Source organism: Rhinatrema bivittatum, chromosome 13 (assembly GCF_901001135.1).
Source record: "Rhinatrema bivittatum chromosome 13, aRhiBiv1.1, whole genome shotgun sequence".
Lineage (NCBI taxonomy): Eukaryota > Metazoa > Chordata > Amphibia > Gymnophiona > Rhinatrematidae > Rhinatrema > Rhinatrema bivittatum.
The window spans coordinates 40,686,165-40,705,907 of record NC_042627.1 but is presented as its reverse complement, the minus strand read 5'-3'; the positions used below and the strand labels follow the sequence as shown (position 1 = coordinate 40,705,907).

Sequence of the window (19,743 nt, the reverse complement as noted above, 5' to 3'; positions counted from 1 at the left end):
CCACCCCCAGACCGCCCCTAGATCGGCACCACACCCACGACTCCACCCCCTTCCCGCCCCTGTTTCAAAGCCCCGGGACATACGCGCGTCCCGGGGCTTGGCGCACGCAGGGGCAGGTTTTCAGGGTTACACGCATAAGTTACGTGCGTAACCCTTTGAAAATCTACCCCATAGTTTTTAAGTAAAGACAGATTTTTGACAAGACAAGAAATTATAACTGATGCACAATATTCCTGGCTGACTGATACATAGTTAAAATAATAATTTTATCATACCTATCTCTGGTATGCAGTCCTGAGGGTTGCACGATTCTGTATCTTCTGGTTTATACTGTGACTCACACTTATCACTAGGTGTGACATCATCTGACAGACATCGTACTTCACGAACTCGAAATCCACCTTCACAAGTCTTGGAGCACTGTATAATGTAACACATAAAATGCAACCCATGAAGACACATATACTACCAGCAAGCTACTAAAATTAATTTCAACAGAATACATGGGCTAGGGCCAGAGGCTAATTCATCTATACAGCAAGCCTGCTTTTCTTCACTACCTGTGATTCAATCTTTGTAAAAGATGGTGATATAACTGTCTTGATATTCTTATTGATGGGGCTGGTAGTACATATTACTAAGAACATAAAGGAAACCAGCATGCCAAAAAGTAGAACAATGAGAATTTATTAATTACTTATACACTGTGCGATCTTATGAAAACATCAAGCTTTCATTTTTAAAGACAATGTTGCACTGAAATGTGGAATTTTGGTAAATTGGCATAATCTGGAAGTAATTAATACACTTTCATTATATTACTTTTTGGAGTACTGGTTTTCTTATCTGTTTCTTTTTATGTTATAACAGGTAGATTTAGTGGATTTTGTCCTTTTAGGAGCTGAAAATCTGGTGGTTATATTTTTTTTGTACTTTTTACAGATTGTTTGATCAGATACTATTTTGTCCATCTTGTATATTTTTGTATATTGCTGCTGGTGGATCCTGAACCAGAAATCTCACTGGCTGGTACTTTGCCCTCCGAGACACCAAGGGAAGTACCTGATCCAAAACTTGCACCAAGTCTGACAACAAAATTGGAGATTCCACCTCTGGGAAACGGGATTAGTACTAATATTAGAAAATGGATTGCTGGAAAGAAAGAAGTTGTCCCCAGTAACTTGAGGTTTGATGTGTTTCAGAACCAAGATACAATGATCTGCGATGCTTGTCTCTCGACCCTGAAGTGAATTACTGGATACATGGAGTTGTTTGTGAGTACTGGAAGTACTTGGATATTCTTACCTTGGATTGCACCCATTTGTGAGTACCATGAACTGCATTTGTTTATGTCTACTTGGAACTGAAATATGACATGTTGTGAGTCCTCTGAAGTACCATATTGGTATGACTATAAGATGATCCCAAATAGAAAGCAATTGTATTATATTCAGAATCACTTTATATAAAACCCTTGCCCAATATCTCTTCCTTTTCCTGGGCCTAGCAGGATTCTGATGCCTCTTTTCCACTCATGCTCAATGGGACACTAGGGATGTGCAACTTGAAAATTTTTGTTTCGGTTCATTTTTTGGTTTTGTGGGGGTTGGTTTTTCATTTTTTCAGTTTGTTTATTGTTTTGTTAAGTTTTTTGTTCCAAACTGAAAAAACATTAAAACACCCAAAATAACAAAAAATTACCCCTCTCTTCCCACTGGCAAAAAGCCCAGGGACTAGTTGTACCCGGCTGGGCCTCCCCTTTCCCCACTCCTGAACATAGACATCTAGCCTGGGGCCAGGGCCGGGGCTGGGGCCAAGGCCTACTCAAGCCCCTTTGACACCCACTCTTGCCTTTTAAAATGTTGGGAGGCTGGGGACCTCTCTAGCCACTACTTACCCCATCTTGACAAATTGTATGGGGAGTTGCCAAGCCCACTCACTCCTGCTCCTACCTTGGCACTTTAAAAATGGCCATATGATTTCTAGATGGGTGAGGTCAACAATAACCCCATGCTAACTGTTCTGTTTGCAATGTGTCCATGTATACAGATTATATTCATGTTTTTTCCTTAAATAAAACTGTTGTGTTAGGTTATGGTACGATACTAATTGTACATTCTCTTCCCAAAATTATTTAATGTTCGTGCAATTTGTTCTACATGGGGAAGACCATACGGAAATTGTACATTAGAATAATGGAACACTGTAGCTGCATAATAAGTTCTCAGCTATCTGCTGCCCTTGTCACTCATTGAAATCTCACATCCCTTTGAGGATTCTGCGTTATTGTATCATTGATGTTATATAGATGGACTTGATGTGGAGGAGATTTTGATTCTATTTTGATTCATCACTTGATACTGTTACACTGTCAGAGTTAAATTTGGAACAGGATCTAATGTGCTTTTATGATTCTCCATTTTGCTTGTATGTGCCTTATACTGTCCTATTTTTGATGGTGATGTTTACCATTTCTCTTTTTTGCAGTTTTCTATGAGGTATTACATCTGCACGTTGATGAGGTCATCACGTTCAATTTATTTAAAGATGGTATTTTTCATTATGGACTCCCTTCATTATGCCGTGAGAAATGCTTATCCTAGAGAAAGCACCACTTATTCAGGTAAGTGCCATTATAGTTTGTTTCCCTGATGATATTTGGTTATTGAAACATTAGCTAATGTTGGAATTTTGATATTTGATTTTTAAGGGGATTTATATGATCAAAAACATACATGACTTTTATGAATGAATGATAGAGAGGATCAGTAGTCATTTATGACCACACAAGTTTACCTGCTTGCTGACAACTTCTCTCAATATTTTACAATGAGTTATTTTGAGAGATTATCAGATTTTCAGTTACAGTAAAAATTGTTGACATTGTCACTTTTTCTATGTTATTGCTTTAAAAATGGCACCAAAGGCCTACAGGATGTTGCATTGGACATTGCTCTTGACATTCTGACTGATCAGAGGGTTATGGATGGGATAAGTGGGATTGGAGAGATCTTCCACCCCCAGAAAATGTTAAAGGGTGAGGAGTGGGGTCAAAGGGGGCCTAGGTAGGCCCAGTACCATAGGAGTACTCCCGGGAGTACTCCATAGTCAGAAGGTTCCATGAGGTCCCAGCTGGGCCCAGGGAAGCTCAGTTGGGTAGCCACAGGCCCCAGGTTTCTCTTTTCCAGGCATGAGGGGGAATTAGAGGAGTTCTCAGGGAGAGTCGTGTTTTTTCTTTTTGTAGTAAAACTGAAAATATCCTGAGAGCCTATTTTTAGTTTGTTTCATTTGGAATGAAATGAAAATGGTTTAAGCATTTGTCAAAAATGAATGCATATCCCTATGAAACACTGCTCTCTGTCTCCACTAGACCCAGCTAAGCACTGTTTCTTTACCCTTCACTGTCCCTTTCCAAACTCAGGGTTCTCATTCATCAGTCTTCAGCCTCAGTGGATGGGCTCCATCAAGACTATAATGCAGCAATCTTGGGTCCAGATGGGGTGGGCTCCACTAGGGCTTTCTTTTGCCAATCTTCTCAGGCAGCAATCTTCAGCTTCAGTGGAATGGGCTCTACCAGTGCTCTCATGCGGCAATCTTCGGTCCTGCTGGGTCTCATGTTCAGTAGCCTTTATCACCTACAGGAGTAACAGCGGGTGCTTTGGCCACAATTTTAAGATGAGGTAGGCTTTTTAACGTGCACAATTTCTGAAGAACCCTCATTCTGTAATCCTGTACTTGTTACTAAGAGATTTAAACTCTTCCTCCTCTGTGGCCCCTGGGAGCTTGCATATATTTTGAATCTCTGTGGTGAATAGAACCCGTGTACTGGTTTATGTTAACCCTGTTGCTTAAAATATTAGGGATGTGAATCGTTTTTTGACGATTTAAAATATCGTCCGATATATTTTAAATCGTCAAAAATCGTTGAGGGGCCACGATACAATACCAATTCCCCCGATTTATCGTCAAAAATCGTAAATCGGGGAAGGGGGAGGGCAGGAAAACCTGCACACTAAAACCTCCTAAAACCCACCCCCGACCCCTTTAAATATTAAATCCCCACCCCCCCCACCCCCCCCCCCCAAATGCATTAAATTACCTGGGAGTCCTCCGTAGAGGCGGTCTGTGGCTAAATCGGGGGAAGGGGGAGAGCACGAAAACCGGCACACTAGATCGTGAGGTCTTCAGCCGGCGCCATGTTTTCAAAATGGCCGCCGCAAAATGGCAGCGGCCATAGACGAAAACGATTCGACGCAAGAGGTCGTTCCGGACCCCTGCTGGACTTTTGGCAAGTCTTGTGGGGGTCAGAAGGCCCCCCCAAGCTGGCCAAAAGTTCCTGGGGGTCCAGCGGGGGTCAAGGAGCGATTTCCTGCCGCGAATCGTTTTCCGTACGGAAAATGGCGCCGGCAGGAGATCGACTGCAGGAGGGTCGTTCAGCGAGGTCCGGAAATCTCGCGAGGGTTCCGGACCTCGCTGAACGACCTCCTGCAGTCGATCTCCTGCCGGCGCCATTTTCCATACGGAAAACGATTCGCGGCAGGAAATCGCTCCTTGACCCCCGCTGGACCCCCAGGAACTTTTGGCCAGCTTGGGGGGGCCCTCCTGACCCCCACAAGACTTGCCAAAAGTCCAGCGGGGGTCCGGAACGACCTCTTGCTTCGAATCGTTTTCGTCTATGGCCGCCGCCATTTGCGGCGGCCATTTTGAAAAATGGCGCCGGCTGAAGACCTCATGATCTAGTGTGCCAGTTTTCGTTGCTCTCCCCCTCCCCCGATTTAGCCACGGACCGCCGCTACGGAGGACTCCCAGGTAATTTAATGCATTTGGGGGGGGGTTCGGGAGGTGGGGGATTTAATTTAAAGGGTCGGGGGTGGGTTGTTAGGGGTTTTAGTGTGCCGCTTGGACCACCAGGTAATTTAAGGCATTTGGGGGGGGGGTTTCGGGAGGGGGGGATTTAATTTAAAGGGTCGGGGGTGGGTTTTAGGGGTTTTAGTGTGCCGGCTCACGATTTAACGATTATGACGATACTTTACACACACAAACGGCAACAATACGATTCCCTCCCCCTCCCAGCCGAAATCGATCGTAAGACATCGAGGACACGATTCACATCTCTATAAAATATATCTAGCTAGAAACTAAAAGAAACTGTAATTTAAATATATTGAGGTTCGTAGCCTGCAATTGTCTATTTGTATGTGCGCTACGTTTAAAATGAAAGATCCAAGCTCAAATGAAACAGCAAAGATTTCTTTAAGTGCCCAGGAAAGAGTCTGATGTGCATTTTTTCAATGTCACCACTAAATCCATTGTAAATAAGCTTTGTAGGAGTCTCTAGAGATATTATCTCATTCATTATTATTATGTTATTTGTGTAGCAATACCAGGTTTATGCAATGCTTTACAGAGTCACGTAGAGGACAGTCTCTGCTCCATGGATGTTTAGGTCCAGACCGAGAGACAATACAAATAGACAAATTAAGTAAGAGGCTTTGAGGTTAAAACAAGGTCGGCCATGATTGAGAAGAATTAAATCAAGTGAGTTTTAAATAGAGGGTATTCATTGAAGAGGGGCCAATTTCATCCGAGTAACGTAAGAAATGAGGGTCTTTTAGTAGCTTCTTCGCTCGCTCTCTTCTCGCGAGATCTATAAATACAAATAATACCAGTAGGTAGGAGAGTGAGACTCTAGAAGTTCTACTCCCAAAATGTTTGAGTGATACTATACTCTCATAAGCAAACTGAGCAAGCCGTGTCCCGGATTGCTCAGGCATGTCAAAGCTAGCTTAACACAGCTGTCGGCAGATTTTAAAATAATCCACTGGAACAAGATATTAGGGGACAATAGTGATTCGATCAGGCATAAAACCCACTGTCAGCTGAAAATTACCCCATGCAGTGGGACAAGAACGTAAATAAGATAACTGGTCTTTAGACAGACTTCACAGCAGTCCAAAGTTATCCAGCCTCGCCGTGGCTGGATACTCGCTACTTAACAGGATATCTTCAGAGACAGCCGGTTAAGTAGCAACTGGTTTCAGAAAAAAAGATGTAGGGCAGATCTGAAACCTGATTCCCCCCTCTCTCCCCTCCCCAATTTCATACATATCCTTCCAGGCCATGCAAACCCCACACCCCCTAAATACTTTCTAAATTTAAAAAAAAAAAAAAAATCCTGCCCAAGCACCTGAAACAGCAACTGACCTCTGAGTCTTTCCCTCTCTCCCCCAGCCCCCAAAGGAATAAGAATGGCTTCTGGGCTCCTCTGAACTCATTCCTAAATACTGCCCCCCCAGCCCCCCCCCCCCCCCCCCCCGCAAAATTAACAAAGTGTCTTCTATATCCTAATACTCCAGCCCAACTTACCCTGCAAAGGCCTTCTTAATCTTTACCGACAGATGGGAGCCAGCAGCAATGACAACATCAAAATGCTGTCACTGACACATTCATCTGGATGTCATTATGTGCATAAGTGTTACATAAGAACATAAGACAGACCAAGGGGCGTCAGACCAAGGGGCCATCAAGCCCAGTATCCTGTGTCAACAGTGGCCAATCCAAGTCACAAGTACCAGGCAAGTACCTAAACATTAACAAGTACATTTTTAATGGGCTACTTGTGTAAATTTCAGGGTTTTACGCACGAGGCTGGGCCTGGCACACACTGCAGGCATTTTACAATGGGCCCGGCCACACTCTTAAACCCTGGTACGCACTGAAGTGCCAGGCCTCTCCACAGAGGTAGGCAGGGAGGCCGGGGTCTAGGTGGGGAGGGGCGGGGGCAGGCCAGGACAGCACCATTCGATGCCATCTAGGGAAGCGTATGAAAAACTGATTACCATGTGGTATTAACAAACATCAAACAATGGAGAACCACACATTAGGAAACATATAATTATTTAGAAAGTGGAGAAACCCTCATAAGTGAGCCAAGGGTATCACTCTTTTTTTATGTATAAAGAGCTTTATCAATAAAGCGTTCACTTATTATGGTAAACTAATATCTTCATATGTTACCAAAGTGACCATATACCCGCTCTAAAATATAATCACTGGGCTCTCCACTTTACTACCCTTAATGCCACCTCTCCTATTTAAATGATGTTAATTATTTTTTCAAACAGAAATAGCAAAAGACACTTATCGTTTCTTTCCGATATGGCACTGATGCACGGCCGATGTTTACCAATAAGTGCACGGCCGAGCATCAGTGCCATATGCGGAAAGAAACGATAAGTGACTTTTGCTATTTCTGTTTGAGGGAGGGAACTGGGAAAAATGCCAAATGCATCACCGCGCATAATTGGAACATTCCCCCCCCCCCGCGTAAGCGAATCGCAGGCCGCCCACACATGCACGTGTGAATTTTAAAATATGGCACGGATGGGTGCATGGCCATTGGATTTTATGACATGCACACGCCGGTGCGTGCATGTTATAAAATTGGCGCAGTCATGTGCGAGCGCCGGTAACCGCATGCATATGGACGCATGCATGCATGCTGCTTTTAAAATCAACCCCTCTATGAACAGATCCCAAGTTACTAATCCTTTTTGATTAATAGCAGTTTATGAACTTCTGCTCTAGGAACGTATCCAAACCTTTTTTTAAACCCATCTACACTAACTGCTGTAACCACAGCCTCTGGCAATGAATTCCAGAGCTTAATTATGTGTTGAGTGAAAAAGAATTTTCTCCAAAGTTTTAAATGAGCCACTTGCTAACTTCATGAGTGCCCCCAATCCTTCTATTATCCGAAAGAGTAAATAACCAATTCACATTTACCCAATGAGCCCTTTCAGGATTGTGTAGACCTCTATCATATCCCCCCCTCAGCTGTCTCTTCTCCAGGCTGAACAGCTCTAATTCTCTTTAGCCTTTCCTCATAAGGGAGCCATTCCATCCCCTTTATCATTTTGGTCACTCTTTTCTGTACCTATAGTGCAACTATATCTTTTTTGAGATACTGATGGGCAAATGGCAGTAATTCTAACGTATCTACAAATTGCATGTGTTAATGTGCTTAGATCACAAATTGCATGTGTTAAGATGCTTGCCAGGTTCTTGTGGCCTGGTTTGGCGTCTGGTAACAGGATGCTGGGTTTGATGGACCCTTGAACTAACCCAGCATGGCAATTTCTTATGTTCTTATCTACAAATTGACCTTGTTGCCGACATTACTAATTACAAACACTGATGACTTGGGGAGGGCAATAAAAAAAAAACCCAACTCTGTGACCGGCTTTCTTTACTGATTATTTTATGCAGGTTTTAAACTATGGATGTTTTTAGGTATGTATGGGTTTATATTTATTGTAGTAAGAGAATGTAGTACATTGCTTTGGGCTAATTGTAAAAGTAGTTTATAAATCCAATAAAATTAAATGAATCCTTTTCTTTTTGAAAATCTGGCATCCAGCAAGTTCTGTGGGAATTCTTTACCCCATGTGCTTTATAGATGAAAGTACATGGGATACAGAACTTCTAGAGGTTTCAACTTGAAATCTCCATTTGTATCTTAGAATCTCCACCTCCAAACCCATCCCCATCTCTTTTTGCCATGGGACCGTTTGAGAACTTTTACCCACATAAGGGGAGGGGACATTTTGAAAGAGGCTTTTTCCATGGGAAACAGCCATTTACCTGTTCAAATCCATTTGAAAATTGCTCCCTTAATGACTGTATGTAGTCTATATAAATGACGAACTTTCATCTGGAATTAATTTGAATATTTTAAGCTTGGCTTCATCTTAAGAAAAGATAATTAATAGCAACTTTGGCCGTCAAGTGCAATAGGTTGTGCCTGAAAGCCGATTAATCTTCTGCACAGTACTGCAGAATCCTCTGCCAGCAATAATCAGCAGGAATAATTGTGGTTTCCTGCTGTGTGGAAGGAGAAGAAAGCACTGCTTGGTGCTTTACAACAACACTGAAAAAGATAACTATCATGAAGTAATGAGCTGAGCAAGCCCCAAAGATCCTTTCAACTGAGATTGATCACCATGCTGCTGGACAACCCCGCTGAAGCGAGCCAGTAAAATCTTTGTTTGGAGCCAATGGGAAAAGTGGAGACAACTGATTTTCTGTGAAACTGGTCCTATGACACTAGATTTTTATGATAAATGTTAATAGAATATAATAGTCACTGATATATAGGACGCTGATATTTTTGTGTTAGAGGAGCAAAATATTTGATAAATCAGGCGAGAAGTGTTTAGAGTTCACGTCAATCACTACTTTATAGGGATGGTGAATCGTTTTTTGACGATTTAAGAATATCGTCGATATATTTTAAAATCGTCAAAAATCGTTAGAGGCCGCGATACACTAACCGATTCCCCCTCCCCCGATTTATCGTTAAAAATCATAAATCGGGGGAAGGGGATGGGAAGGGGGCGGGGAAGGGGGCGGGCGGGAAAACCAGCACACTAAAACAACCCTAAAACCCACCCCGACCCTTTAAAATAAATCCCCCACCCTCCTGAACCCCCCCAAAATGCCTTAAATTACCTGGGGTCCAGAGGAAGGGTCCCGGTGTGATCTTTTACTCTCGGTCCTCCGTGCGTTGTAGAAATGGCGCCGGCGCTACCTTTGACCTGTCATATGACAGGTCAAAGGTAGCGCCGGCGCCATTTTGTTTTTTTTTCCCCCGACGTCAGGACCATAGGAGATCGCTCCCGGACCCCCGCTGGACCCCCAGGGACTTTTGGCCAGCTTGGGGGGGCCTCCTGACCCCCACAAGACTTGCCAAAAGTCCAGCGGGGGTACGGGAGCGATCTCCTACCGCGAATCGTTTTTCCGATCGCTCCCGGACCCCCGCTGGACTTTTGGCAAGTCTTGTGGGGGTCAGGAGGCCCCCCAAGCTGGCCAAAAGTCCCTGGGGGTCCAGCGGGGGTCCGGGGAGTGATCTCCTACGCTCCTGACGTCGGGGGACAAAAAACCAAAATGGCGCCAGCGCTACCTTTGACCTGTCATATGACAGATCAAAGGTAGCGGCCGGCGCCATTTCTACAACGCACGGAGGACCGAGAGTAAAGATCACACCGGGACCCTTCCTTTGGACCCCAGGTAATTTAGGGCATTTTGGGGGGGGTTGCGGGAGGGTGGGGGATTTATTTTAAAGGGTCGGGCTGGTTTTAGGGTTGTTTTAAGTGTGCCGGTTTTCCTGCCCTCCCCCCTACTGACTCCAGGTAATTTAAGGGCATTTTGGGGGGGTTCGGGAGGGTGGGGGATTTATTTTAAAGGGTCGGGGTGGGTTTTAGGGATGTTTTAGTGTGCCGGTTTCGATTTACACACGATTTAACAAAACGATTTACACGATATTTAAAAAAACCCAAACTGCGACGATCCAATTCCCCTCCCCCTCCCAGCCGAAATCGATCGTTAAGACGATCGATCACACGATTCACATCTCTACTACTTTATATGCCTGGAAGCATGAGCTTTTTTTTCACGGTATACAGCCAGTTAAAATGCTACAGATTCTTAGAAACAATTTGTGGGCAATCATGGGTACCCACAGGGGGCTACAGGGAATTCCTCTGCTTTGCAAAGAGCTGACTGTAAATTGTCCAAAGTTGGCAATATATTGCTCACAAGTTTGCACAGATATGTGTAGCTCTTTAGTGGTCTGCACTATGGGGCGGATTTTAAAAGCCCTGCTCACGTAAATCCGCCCGGATTTACGCGAGCAGGGCCTTGCGCCGGCGCGCCTATTTTCCATAGGCCTGCCCGCGCGCGCAGAGCCCCTGGACTCGCGTAAGTCCCGGGGTTTTTTGTCGGGGGCGTGTCGGGGGCGGGGCCGATCGATGCGCCGTTTTGGGGGCGGGACGCGGCATTTCGGGGGCGGGCCCGGGGGCGTGGTTTTGGCCTGGGGCGGTCCAGGGGCGTGGCCGCGCCCTCCGGAACCACCCCCGGGTCGTGTCTCGGCGCGCCAGCAGCCCGCTGGCACGCATGGATTTACGTCTCCCTCCGGGAGGCATAAATCCGTGAACAAAGGTAGGGGGGGGTTTAGATAGGGCCGGGGGGTGGGTTAGGTAGAGGAAGGGAGGGGAAGGTGAGGGGAGGGCGAAAGAGAGTTCCCTCCGAGGCCGCTCCGATTTCGGAGCGGCCTCGGAGGGAACGGAGGCAGGCTGCGCGGCTCGGCGCACACCGGCTGCCCAAAATCGGCAGCCTTGCACACGCCAATCCTGGATCTTAGAAGATACGCGCGTATCTACTAAAATCCAGCGTACTTTTGTTTGCGACTGGTGCGCCAACAAAAGTACGCAAACGCGCATTTTTAAAAAATCTACCCCTATGGATCTTAAGGGTAGGCAGGAGGTGAGGTGGTGTCCTTTCCTGTTGGTCCAGGTGCTGAATTCAAAATGGTGCCTGCAACACTCTGCCTCAAATACCACATGCTTAATTACAGAATATCACAGGTGTCATTTTAAATTCTGTACCTGAACTGGCAGCTCCCTCCTGCCTCCAAAGGTTTGGATGCCTTTGGATCTAGTATCTAGGGGTTGGGGGGGAGGTCATGGGATCCAGAGGCCATTGGGGGTCTTTTGGAGGAGGGGGATGTTGGTTTGTCTGGGGAGGGGGAGTTCTGCCTGGCAGAATATCTGCCTTTGGGCGTAGTAGAATCTGCCTTGTAAGGAGGGGATCTGAACATAGGTGACCTATGCTGTAGTTAACTTTCTAATTTTTCACAGTCTGAGTTAAGGCTATTAGGTATTAACATTGGCAATTTAACATGCGCTCAAATTGAATGCAAAGCACTCTCCCCCCTGTGTATGCACTAAATATAACAGCAACCCATTATTAAACACACTACAAATAGTGTGCATGTGTATGCAAAAACCGATAATCATTATTACCCTATGTATTAAGTCTATACAAATTAGCAAGAGGGCCTCTGGGCCACTATCTTAACACCTGCTCCTGAATGCAAGCAAGCATGCTAACATTTAAGTGGCCCTGCATTTGAGTTATCCTCTAAAACATACAGACTCAACACCTCCCCCCAATTAAGAACCAGTTTTTCACCCCCCCCCCCCCCCCCACCGAACTCCTGATCAAGACCTATGGTGAAGCATTGTAAGCTGGCTGTGCTGACGTTCTGGCAGGAGGCCTCTCAATACTTCCTGCTGGTGAAATTAGGAACATTCTGGATTAGTAAGGAAGCAATCTAGATGGTTGGAAGGGGGATTAGGATCCACTCAGTCTTGAGGGGGTTCATGCAGGGAGGGAACTGAGAGAACCAGGTCTTGATGAGGAGCTTGGTGGGGCTGGATGGGTCTTGATCAGCTGTTATTGGAGGTGCTAGGTATTAGGTAGGGTTTCTGATTTCTGGAGGTCACTTGAGCAAGTCGCACCTATAAAAGTTGTTCTCCTGTCTCTGTGATGCATAACTATAGCTGTCTGTACTCGTATAGAGAGATGACAGGATTTGTGTTTCTTTCTATGAGTACTTGCAGAGATTGTGATTACCACTGCATGTGATTGTATTTGTTTTGAATCTGCTGGTAGTTAGTTTCATGGGGTGTCCCCTCCTTTTAGCATTATTTGAAAGGGCAAATACCCATTCCCTATTTACACATTCTACCACATGATTTCATCTCTGGGGAACACCACTATTACCTTTCTTCATTGGAAAAATTGACCATCTAGACCTACTCTTTACTTTCTATCTTTAAATCAATTACCAATACACAGTGGGGTAGATTTACAAACAGCGCGAATTGGCGTACTTTTCCTGGCGCATCAGGCGCAAGCAAAAGTACGTGGGATTTTAGTAGATACGCGCGTAGCCGCGCGTATCCGCTAAAATCCTGGATCGGCGCGCGCAAGGCTATCGATTCTGTATAGCCGGCGAGCGCCGAGCCGCGCAGCCTACCCCCGTTCCCTCCGAGGCCGCTCTGAAATCGGAGCGGCCTCGGCGGGAACTTTCTTTTGCCCTCCCCTCACCTTCCCTTCCCCTACCTAACCCACCCGCCCGGCCCTGTCTAAACCCCCCCTTACCTTTGTCGGGGGATTTACGCCTCCCGGAGGGAGACGTAAATCCCCGCGTGCCAGCGGGGGGATTTACGCCAGCGGGCCGCTAGCACGCCGGGACGTGACCTGGGGGCGGGTATGGAGGGCGCGGCCACGCCCCCAGACCGCCCCGGGCCGTAACCACGCCCCCCGGCCCGCCCCCAAACCGCTGCCGACACGCCCCCAAAACGCCGTGCCGACCGGGCCCGCCCCCGACACGCCACCGACACGCCCCCCTCGCCAAACCCCGGGACTTACGCGAGTCCCGGGGTCTGCACGCGCCGGTAGGCCTATTGAACATAGGCACACCGGCGCGCAGGGCTCTTAAAATCCGCCCCAGTAAGACCATCTCCTGCCACATAACTTTTTAATCTTTGCTAAGTTTAATCAGGTTATTCTCTATAAGCTATGTTTATCTATATGGCCAGTAATTTTTTTCTTAACTATAGCTTCTACCATTATACCCAGTCTCAACATCAGGCTAACCAGTCTGTACTTATTTGGGTCACCCCTGGAGCCCTTCTTGCTATCTGGCATTACATTTGCTACCCTTCAGTCCTCAGAAATTAAGGCAGATTTGAATGATAGGTTATAGATTGCCAGTCACAGTTCCACAATTTCATATTTGAGGTTCTTTAGAACTCTTGGGTGAATACCAGTAGGTCCCATGATTGCTGCTATTTAGTTTATCAGTTTGCTCAAGCACCTCTTCCAGACTGACACTGACTTGATTAAATTCCTCTGAATCATAACCGAGAGGGGAAGATGATTATGAAAATTGGATTGAGCAAGCCATCCACATGGTCCATGAGTGGGAATGATCTGCTTTAGAGAAGATGGCAACTAGGAGATTGTCTTTGGGGCACTTCTCTGGAAGTTTATGGAGCAGTGAAAGCTGAGAATCCACTGGCCACAGCCGAGAAGTGCAAGGAAGCCCTGGAGAGCACATTTGGCACTACTGAAAGTGGGTCAGACCTGAGTTTCCATTTCAGACAGACCAGTCAACAGATGGGGAAAGGCACTCTAACTACTTGAGACAACTGGAGGCTCTATTGCGGAGAGTGGTCAGAGAAGGGGGGATAGTACCCACTGAGAAAGATATGACCTTGTTGGAGAAGTTAGTGTGGGGTGTGCCCCAGTCTGACTGGTTATTGATACATTTGTAGCTATGGGAAAGGAAAGGAAAGCCCCCCAGCTTCCTGCAGTTGCTAAAAGAGATTATTGATGAAGAGGAACAAGAGGCAGCCAGCCAAGCATTGTTGGAGAGCCAACTATCCTGAAAATGGCTGGCCAAGACCTCTTTTAAACTTGCTGAGGTATCCTACCTAACAGAATCTGTTAATAAATTGCAAGAAGAGGACACCTCATTGAAAGAACATTATATCCCTGATCCTTCTCAACCACAAGGGTTTCATCTGATTGCCCCTACTACCAGTGCTGACCGGGGTGAAGAATGGTCCCAATTACTTGCTGTCTTGTGGCAGGAGATATCAGCTTTGAATGTGGCCTTGGGGCCTGCTTTGGGACCTACAAAAACTGTGCTGCCAACACCACTCTCAAGAAGCCCTGGGAGAACCCTTGGGAATCCTACAACTAGTCGATCTCATGAGCCAGAGCCACTGAGGAAAGGGTTCTGTTACTGGTGAGGCCATGATGGCCACAGGAATAAAGTCTGCAGAAACTCAGAAGATTTACAATTGCTGGTACAGAAATTTACCCGTTTCTCATCTCCTCCAGGAAACTTCAGAAAGGCCCAGTTTATGGAGCAACTGAAGCCCCGTGATGCTACCAGCTCTAGCATACTCTCATTGAGAGGTTTCCCATCTACCAAAAGGGCTTGTTGGGCCCAAGCCTATATGACTGTGATGGTAGAGGGTCACCCTGTGAAAGCACTGTTGGACAGTGGGTCACAAATTACCATCATTTTTGACTACTGGTATGAAGCTCATCTGAGACACTTACCTAATCAACCCATAGAGCGATTGACCATTTGGGGATTGAGTAAGTCAAGCTACCCTTATCAAGGGTATGTAGTGAAGGATGTAGAATTCCTGGAAAATGTGATGGGGGTCCCAGAAACAGTTATGGTGTTGGCACTGGTGTGTCCCAAGGCTAAAGGTTGAGATAATACTCCATCACTGGAACCAACGCCAATGGCTGGCTAAGAGATGTCAAGAGCTGGTAGGGCCCGACTATGCCAACCATCCACCCATTGTACCTAGCAGCCTACCACCAGGGATCTCTGTCAAACCCCCTAATGATTGAAAAGGATTTGGCTCCAGTTTGGGGTGCTATCCCCCAGCCTGTTAATTTACCTCCTGGGGCTACTCTGTTTGTTACCTGTTACCTGGAGCTTCCCCCAAAGGCATAGATGTAAATTGTAATGGTGGAAGTCTCCCCAAATACTTGGCTGCCTGGAGGACTGCTAGCTCAACGAGGGGTTCTACCCGCCCAAAGTTTGAAGGGTGATCAGCTGCAGGTCTGGGTGTGAAATGAATCCAAAAAAGATCACGTTGGATAAGGGCTTCAAGATAGCCTGAGCTTACACTGTGAACATTGTGGTCACAGCAGTAGGAGGTTCCCTGCAGAGGGACCCTCACCCCACTAATAGAATCCTCTCTGTTTAACTTCCAGGACTCCCAGATCCCTCCCGAAAGGAAAGAATGATTAATTCAGCAACTGTCCAAGCAAGGCAATGTGTTTTCCACCCATGAGTGGGATGTGGAGTTGGCCAAAGGAGTAGAGCACCCCATACCCCTGCATGACCCCCATCTTTTCCATGAAAGGTCATGGCGACTAACCCAGATGACATTGAGGATGTCCGAAAGCATCATGGAAAGCCCCTATGCCTCCCCCATAGTGATGGTTAGGAAGAAGAATGGGACCGTTTGGATGTGCATAGACTACTGTACATTGAACAAGAGAACTATTCCAGACCAGTACACCCTGCCGAGGATAGATGATGTATTAGATTTTCTGTCAGGAAGCAAATGGTTCTCTGTGTTAGATCTAAAACTTGGGTATTACCATACCCCCATGAAAAAAAGTGTTGAGGAAAAAAACACTTTCATCTGTCCCTTGGCTTTCTACCAGTTTGAGCAGATGCCCTAAGGAGTTACAGAAGCTCCGAGTATGTTCCAGCGACTTATGGAAAAAACCTTGGGAGACATGAATCTCCTGGAAGTGCTGGTGTACCTAGATGTCCTCATTGTCTCTGGAAAGACATTATAAGAGCATGAGGCCAGGCTGATGAAGACCCTGGATCAAGTGTCAGTTCTCCCTGCCCCAGGTGAAATTTGTGGGGCATATTGTGTTAGAGAAGGGCATCGTTACTGACCCTGACAAGATTGCAGCGGTGTCTACGTGGTCGAGGCCTAACAATTTGAAGGCCCTGAGATCCTTTTTAGGATTTTGTGGTTACTATAGATTTATTCAGAACTGCGCTCTTCCCAACAAGAGCTACTTGAGATTCCTTCCCCAAAAGTTGCACGATTGCATATGACCCGTGAATGTGTTTTTTCTGTTGCTGGACCCATCCTTTGGAATTCCTTAGAGAGTGCATGCAGTAAAGAGTTTCAGGAAACAAATTAAGACTTTTCTCTTTAAGGGCCTCATTTTCCAAGGAGTTACCACATGTGATAATTCCGCAAACCGCGCTAACAGCAGTTAATGCAATTTGCGAATGCAAATTTTTAATTTCATATTCAGGGGGCAGAGCAAATGTAAAGTAGGGAGGATTTATCGTGTGCCATGAAACAGCCGCACTGTTAACGCGGCCAATAACTACACCTCTTTCATTTGCGTTACAGGCCTGTTTCAGTATGAGAGAGAGAGAGAGAGAGAGAGAGAGAGAGAGAGAGAGAGAGAGAGAGAGACTTGCTATAGTGTCTCCTCCCTAGACAGGTATTTGTATCCCTATGGGAGGCCCACCTAGTAACTCGAGGTGAGGTTTAAGTATTAGTGTAGGGGGTTAGGGGCCACTTTGACATTCAACGTGAGATGTACGAACAGAACAGTGGTCTCTTGATTTGATGACCTACGGAGTGAGGAAACTCACTCCAAGATGATATCTCTCTCTCTCTCTCCGAGCCTGCATCAGGAGACACCGCGATATACTGGCAATGTAGCCCAAATTGGGCTAATAGTGCAACTTGCGATAACAGCCTTTCACATAGCTGATAGTGCAATTCGCGATACACATGCTTATTAGCATAAGGTACACCCCTTTTTGGTATCGCATGCGATACCAATGCGATATTGGAAAATGAGGCCCTAAATTAGCCTATTTTTAGAGGCACAGAGATTTTTTAAAATTAATTTTATTGATCCGTTTTATTCCTTATGTTTTTTACATTTTTTATATTATTTAATTTCTGTTTTATATTTAAGAATGTTAGTTTTAATTCTTTTATTTTGACTGGTTTTTTTTAAAGATATCTGTTGTGCTCTATTTATTGTTTAAATTGTGAAATGTAATTCCTGCTATGATTATGTATGTTCACTTGTTCATCACCTAGGCCTGATGTGTTAGGTGATTCATAAATTTAATAAATGTAAATGTAATACAACCCTTGATAGATATCACAAGGGGTTATCCCCCAGAAAGAAAAGATAAGACCAAGGCCCCTGCCTCAGGAGGGAAGTATTTCAAGCCCTCTGATCCTTTCAGTGCCAGGTGGACCGTAAAGAGGCTTTCAGAGAAAGCCTCTTTACCCATACCTGTGTTGCTATTGCTGACAGCCATCTGCTGTATATCCTGCACAATGATGCTAGCCTGGAGGGGTTGGGCACAGTACATTATCAAGAGCACTCCAATTGCAAGTGACCTGTAGCTTTCGCTAGCAGGAAACTGACTGAACCTGAGAAAAAGTACCCAACGCATCAGCTTGCATTCTTAGCATTAAAATGGGCTATAATGGACAAATTCCAGGATTACCTATATGGTGCCATGTGTACAGACAATAATCCATGTTCTCACCACTGCTAAGTTCAATGCAACAGGGCACTGAAGGCTGGTCACTTTAGTCACATATGACTTTGATTTAAAATATCATCCCAGTAAAGCCCATGTTAATGCTGATGCTCTGTCACGAACGGTCTACAGTAAGGAAGGCTCAGACCAATAGATACAGGTGCCTCAGAGGATGGTGTAAAAGCCTCATGTCAATCCCCAGATGAGGTAGAAGCAATAGCTTCACTGGTTGCATCTGTCACTGCCTTGCCAGTTGCCTATACCAGAGTTGCCAGTCTGAAGGGAGAAGGGTTACCATAGCTACAGAAAGCTGATCTTCAACAGGCTAAGAAATATGACTCTGGTCTTGGGGCTATCTAGTAAGCTAAGAATTACCGCAGCCCGCTACACCTGTGGTGTCACTGCATCCAGATGTTCCCCTGTTTGCTGAGAGAGTGGGATTGCATAGAGATGACTGATGACTTCTTGTATCGCATCATTCAAAACCCTTCATCTAAAGTAAAGAAACAGCTAATATTGCCTCAGAAGTTCTGGAGGTGTGTACTGAGGAGCTTGCATGATGATAATAGACACATGGGGATAGATAGTACTACTGAGCTAAGAGACTGAGTTAAGTAATATAAACTTTGGACAGAGTATCTTAGCAGAGGGGAGAAGGTTTATTTCCTTGCCTTTTGTCACAAATTCAGTATCTCATCTTAACTGCTTCAGGCTTTCAGCCGGAGTCAAGCATAAACCCTTGCCACAGCCACATGAGACAGGGCTGGAACAGTGAAGCTAATGGACTGTGGTCTTTCTGTAAGAGACTGAAACCAGGCCCGCTTTCTGTTTAGTACCATTTGGGGAAACTCCCCAGGGGAGCGAAACCTTCTACACACTGCAGTGCTCATTTGTTTGGTTTGTATTCTAGCCAGCTCTACCATCAAGAAGGGACTTTTTCATTTTCCTGATTATTTTTTTCCCACATAATTTTGTGTTTGGGACAGGGTGCACCCTTTACAAACTGGTGATACTGGGGTGGATCTGTTCCTCCCCCCCCCCCCCTTTTGAGAACTCTGGCGTAAAGACAATTTTTGAAAGCTGTGTACTTCACTGCCTTTCCCCCTCCCTCATCTTTCTCTATTAGGGTTCCTTTTTTTTTTTTTTACTATCCATATGAGTATGTTGGTTGCCCTGGCTAACAGGCCATACCTAGTGTAAGTTTTGCTTGATTTAAAATAAGAAAAATGCAAGTTTATATTACACTTCACTACTGTTTGTTTCCCATTTAATGTTCTGGTTGGATTTATTTTCTACTTAACACAATACTAGTAAAAGGGTTAATTACTGTTTTATTTTGTTGTGATGATTTTATCTGGTCTCTGGTGCCACAAGTGAGATGTTTGGGAAGGGCACAGACTTGTGGTATCAGGGTGACCGAGACCCTGTCTCAACTGCCACTCAGGCTACGAAGCCGAAGATGAATCATATTAGTAAATATAATTTCTCATGTGGTACTCCCCACCTCAAACATAGGGGGAAGTCATAGTCTGGATCAAGGGGGGGTGGGGGAGCAAACTTGTTTTGAATGTATTTGGAAATGCTTTTATTATTAGCTTTTGTCTCCTTGGCAAGTCTCTCTCCAAATTCTCTTAGCCTGCTTTTTTTTAAAGCTTATATCTGATTTGGCAGTGCTTACATGCCTTCCTATTTTCCTCATTAGGTCCTACTTTCCATTTTTTTTAAAAGAGGCCTTTTTGGCTTCGATAGCCTCT

General features: G+C 45.4%; 1 protein-coding gene across 1 annotated transcript in view; it reads right to left on the bottom strand.

Annotated features, from left to right (window-relative positions):
• Nucleotides 1–19,743, bottom strand: part of THSD4 (thrombospondin type 1 domain containing 4) — a 1,544,828-nt gene that overhangs the window by 13,949 nt on the left and 1,511,136 nt on the right. The window contains 1 exon segment of the mRNA XM_029575745.1: nucleotides 276–420. Coding sequence (XP_029431605.1) covers nucleotides 276–420 — 145 coding nt within the window.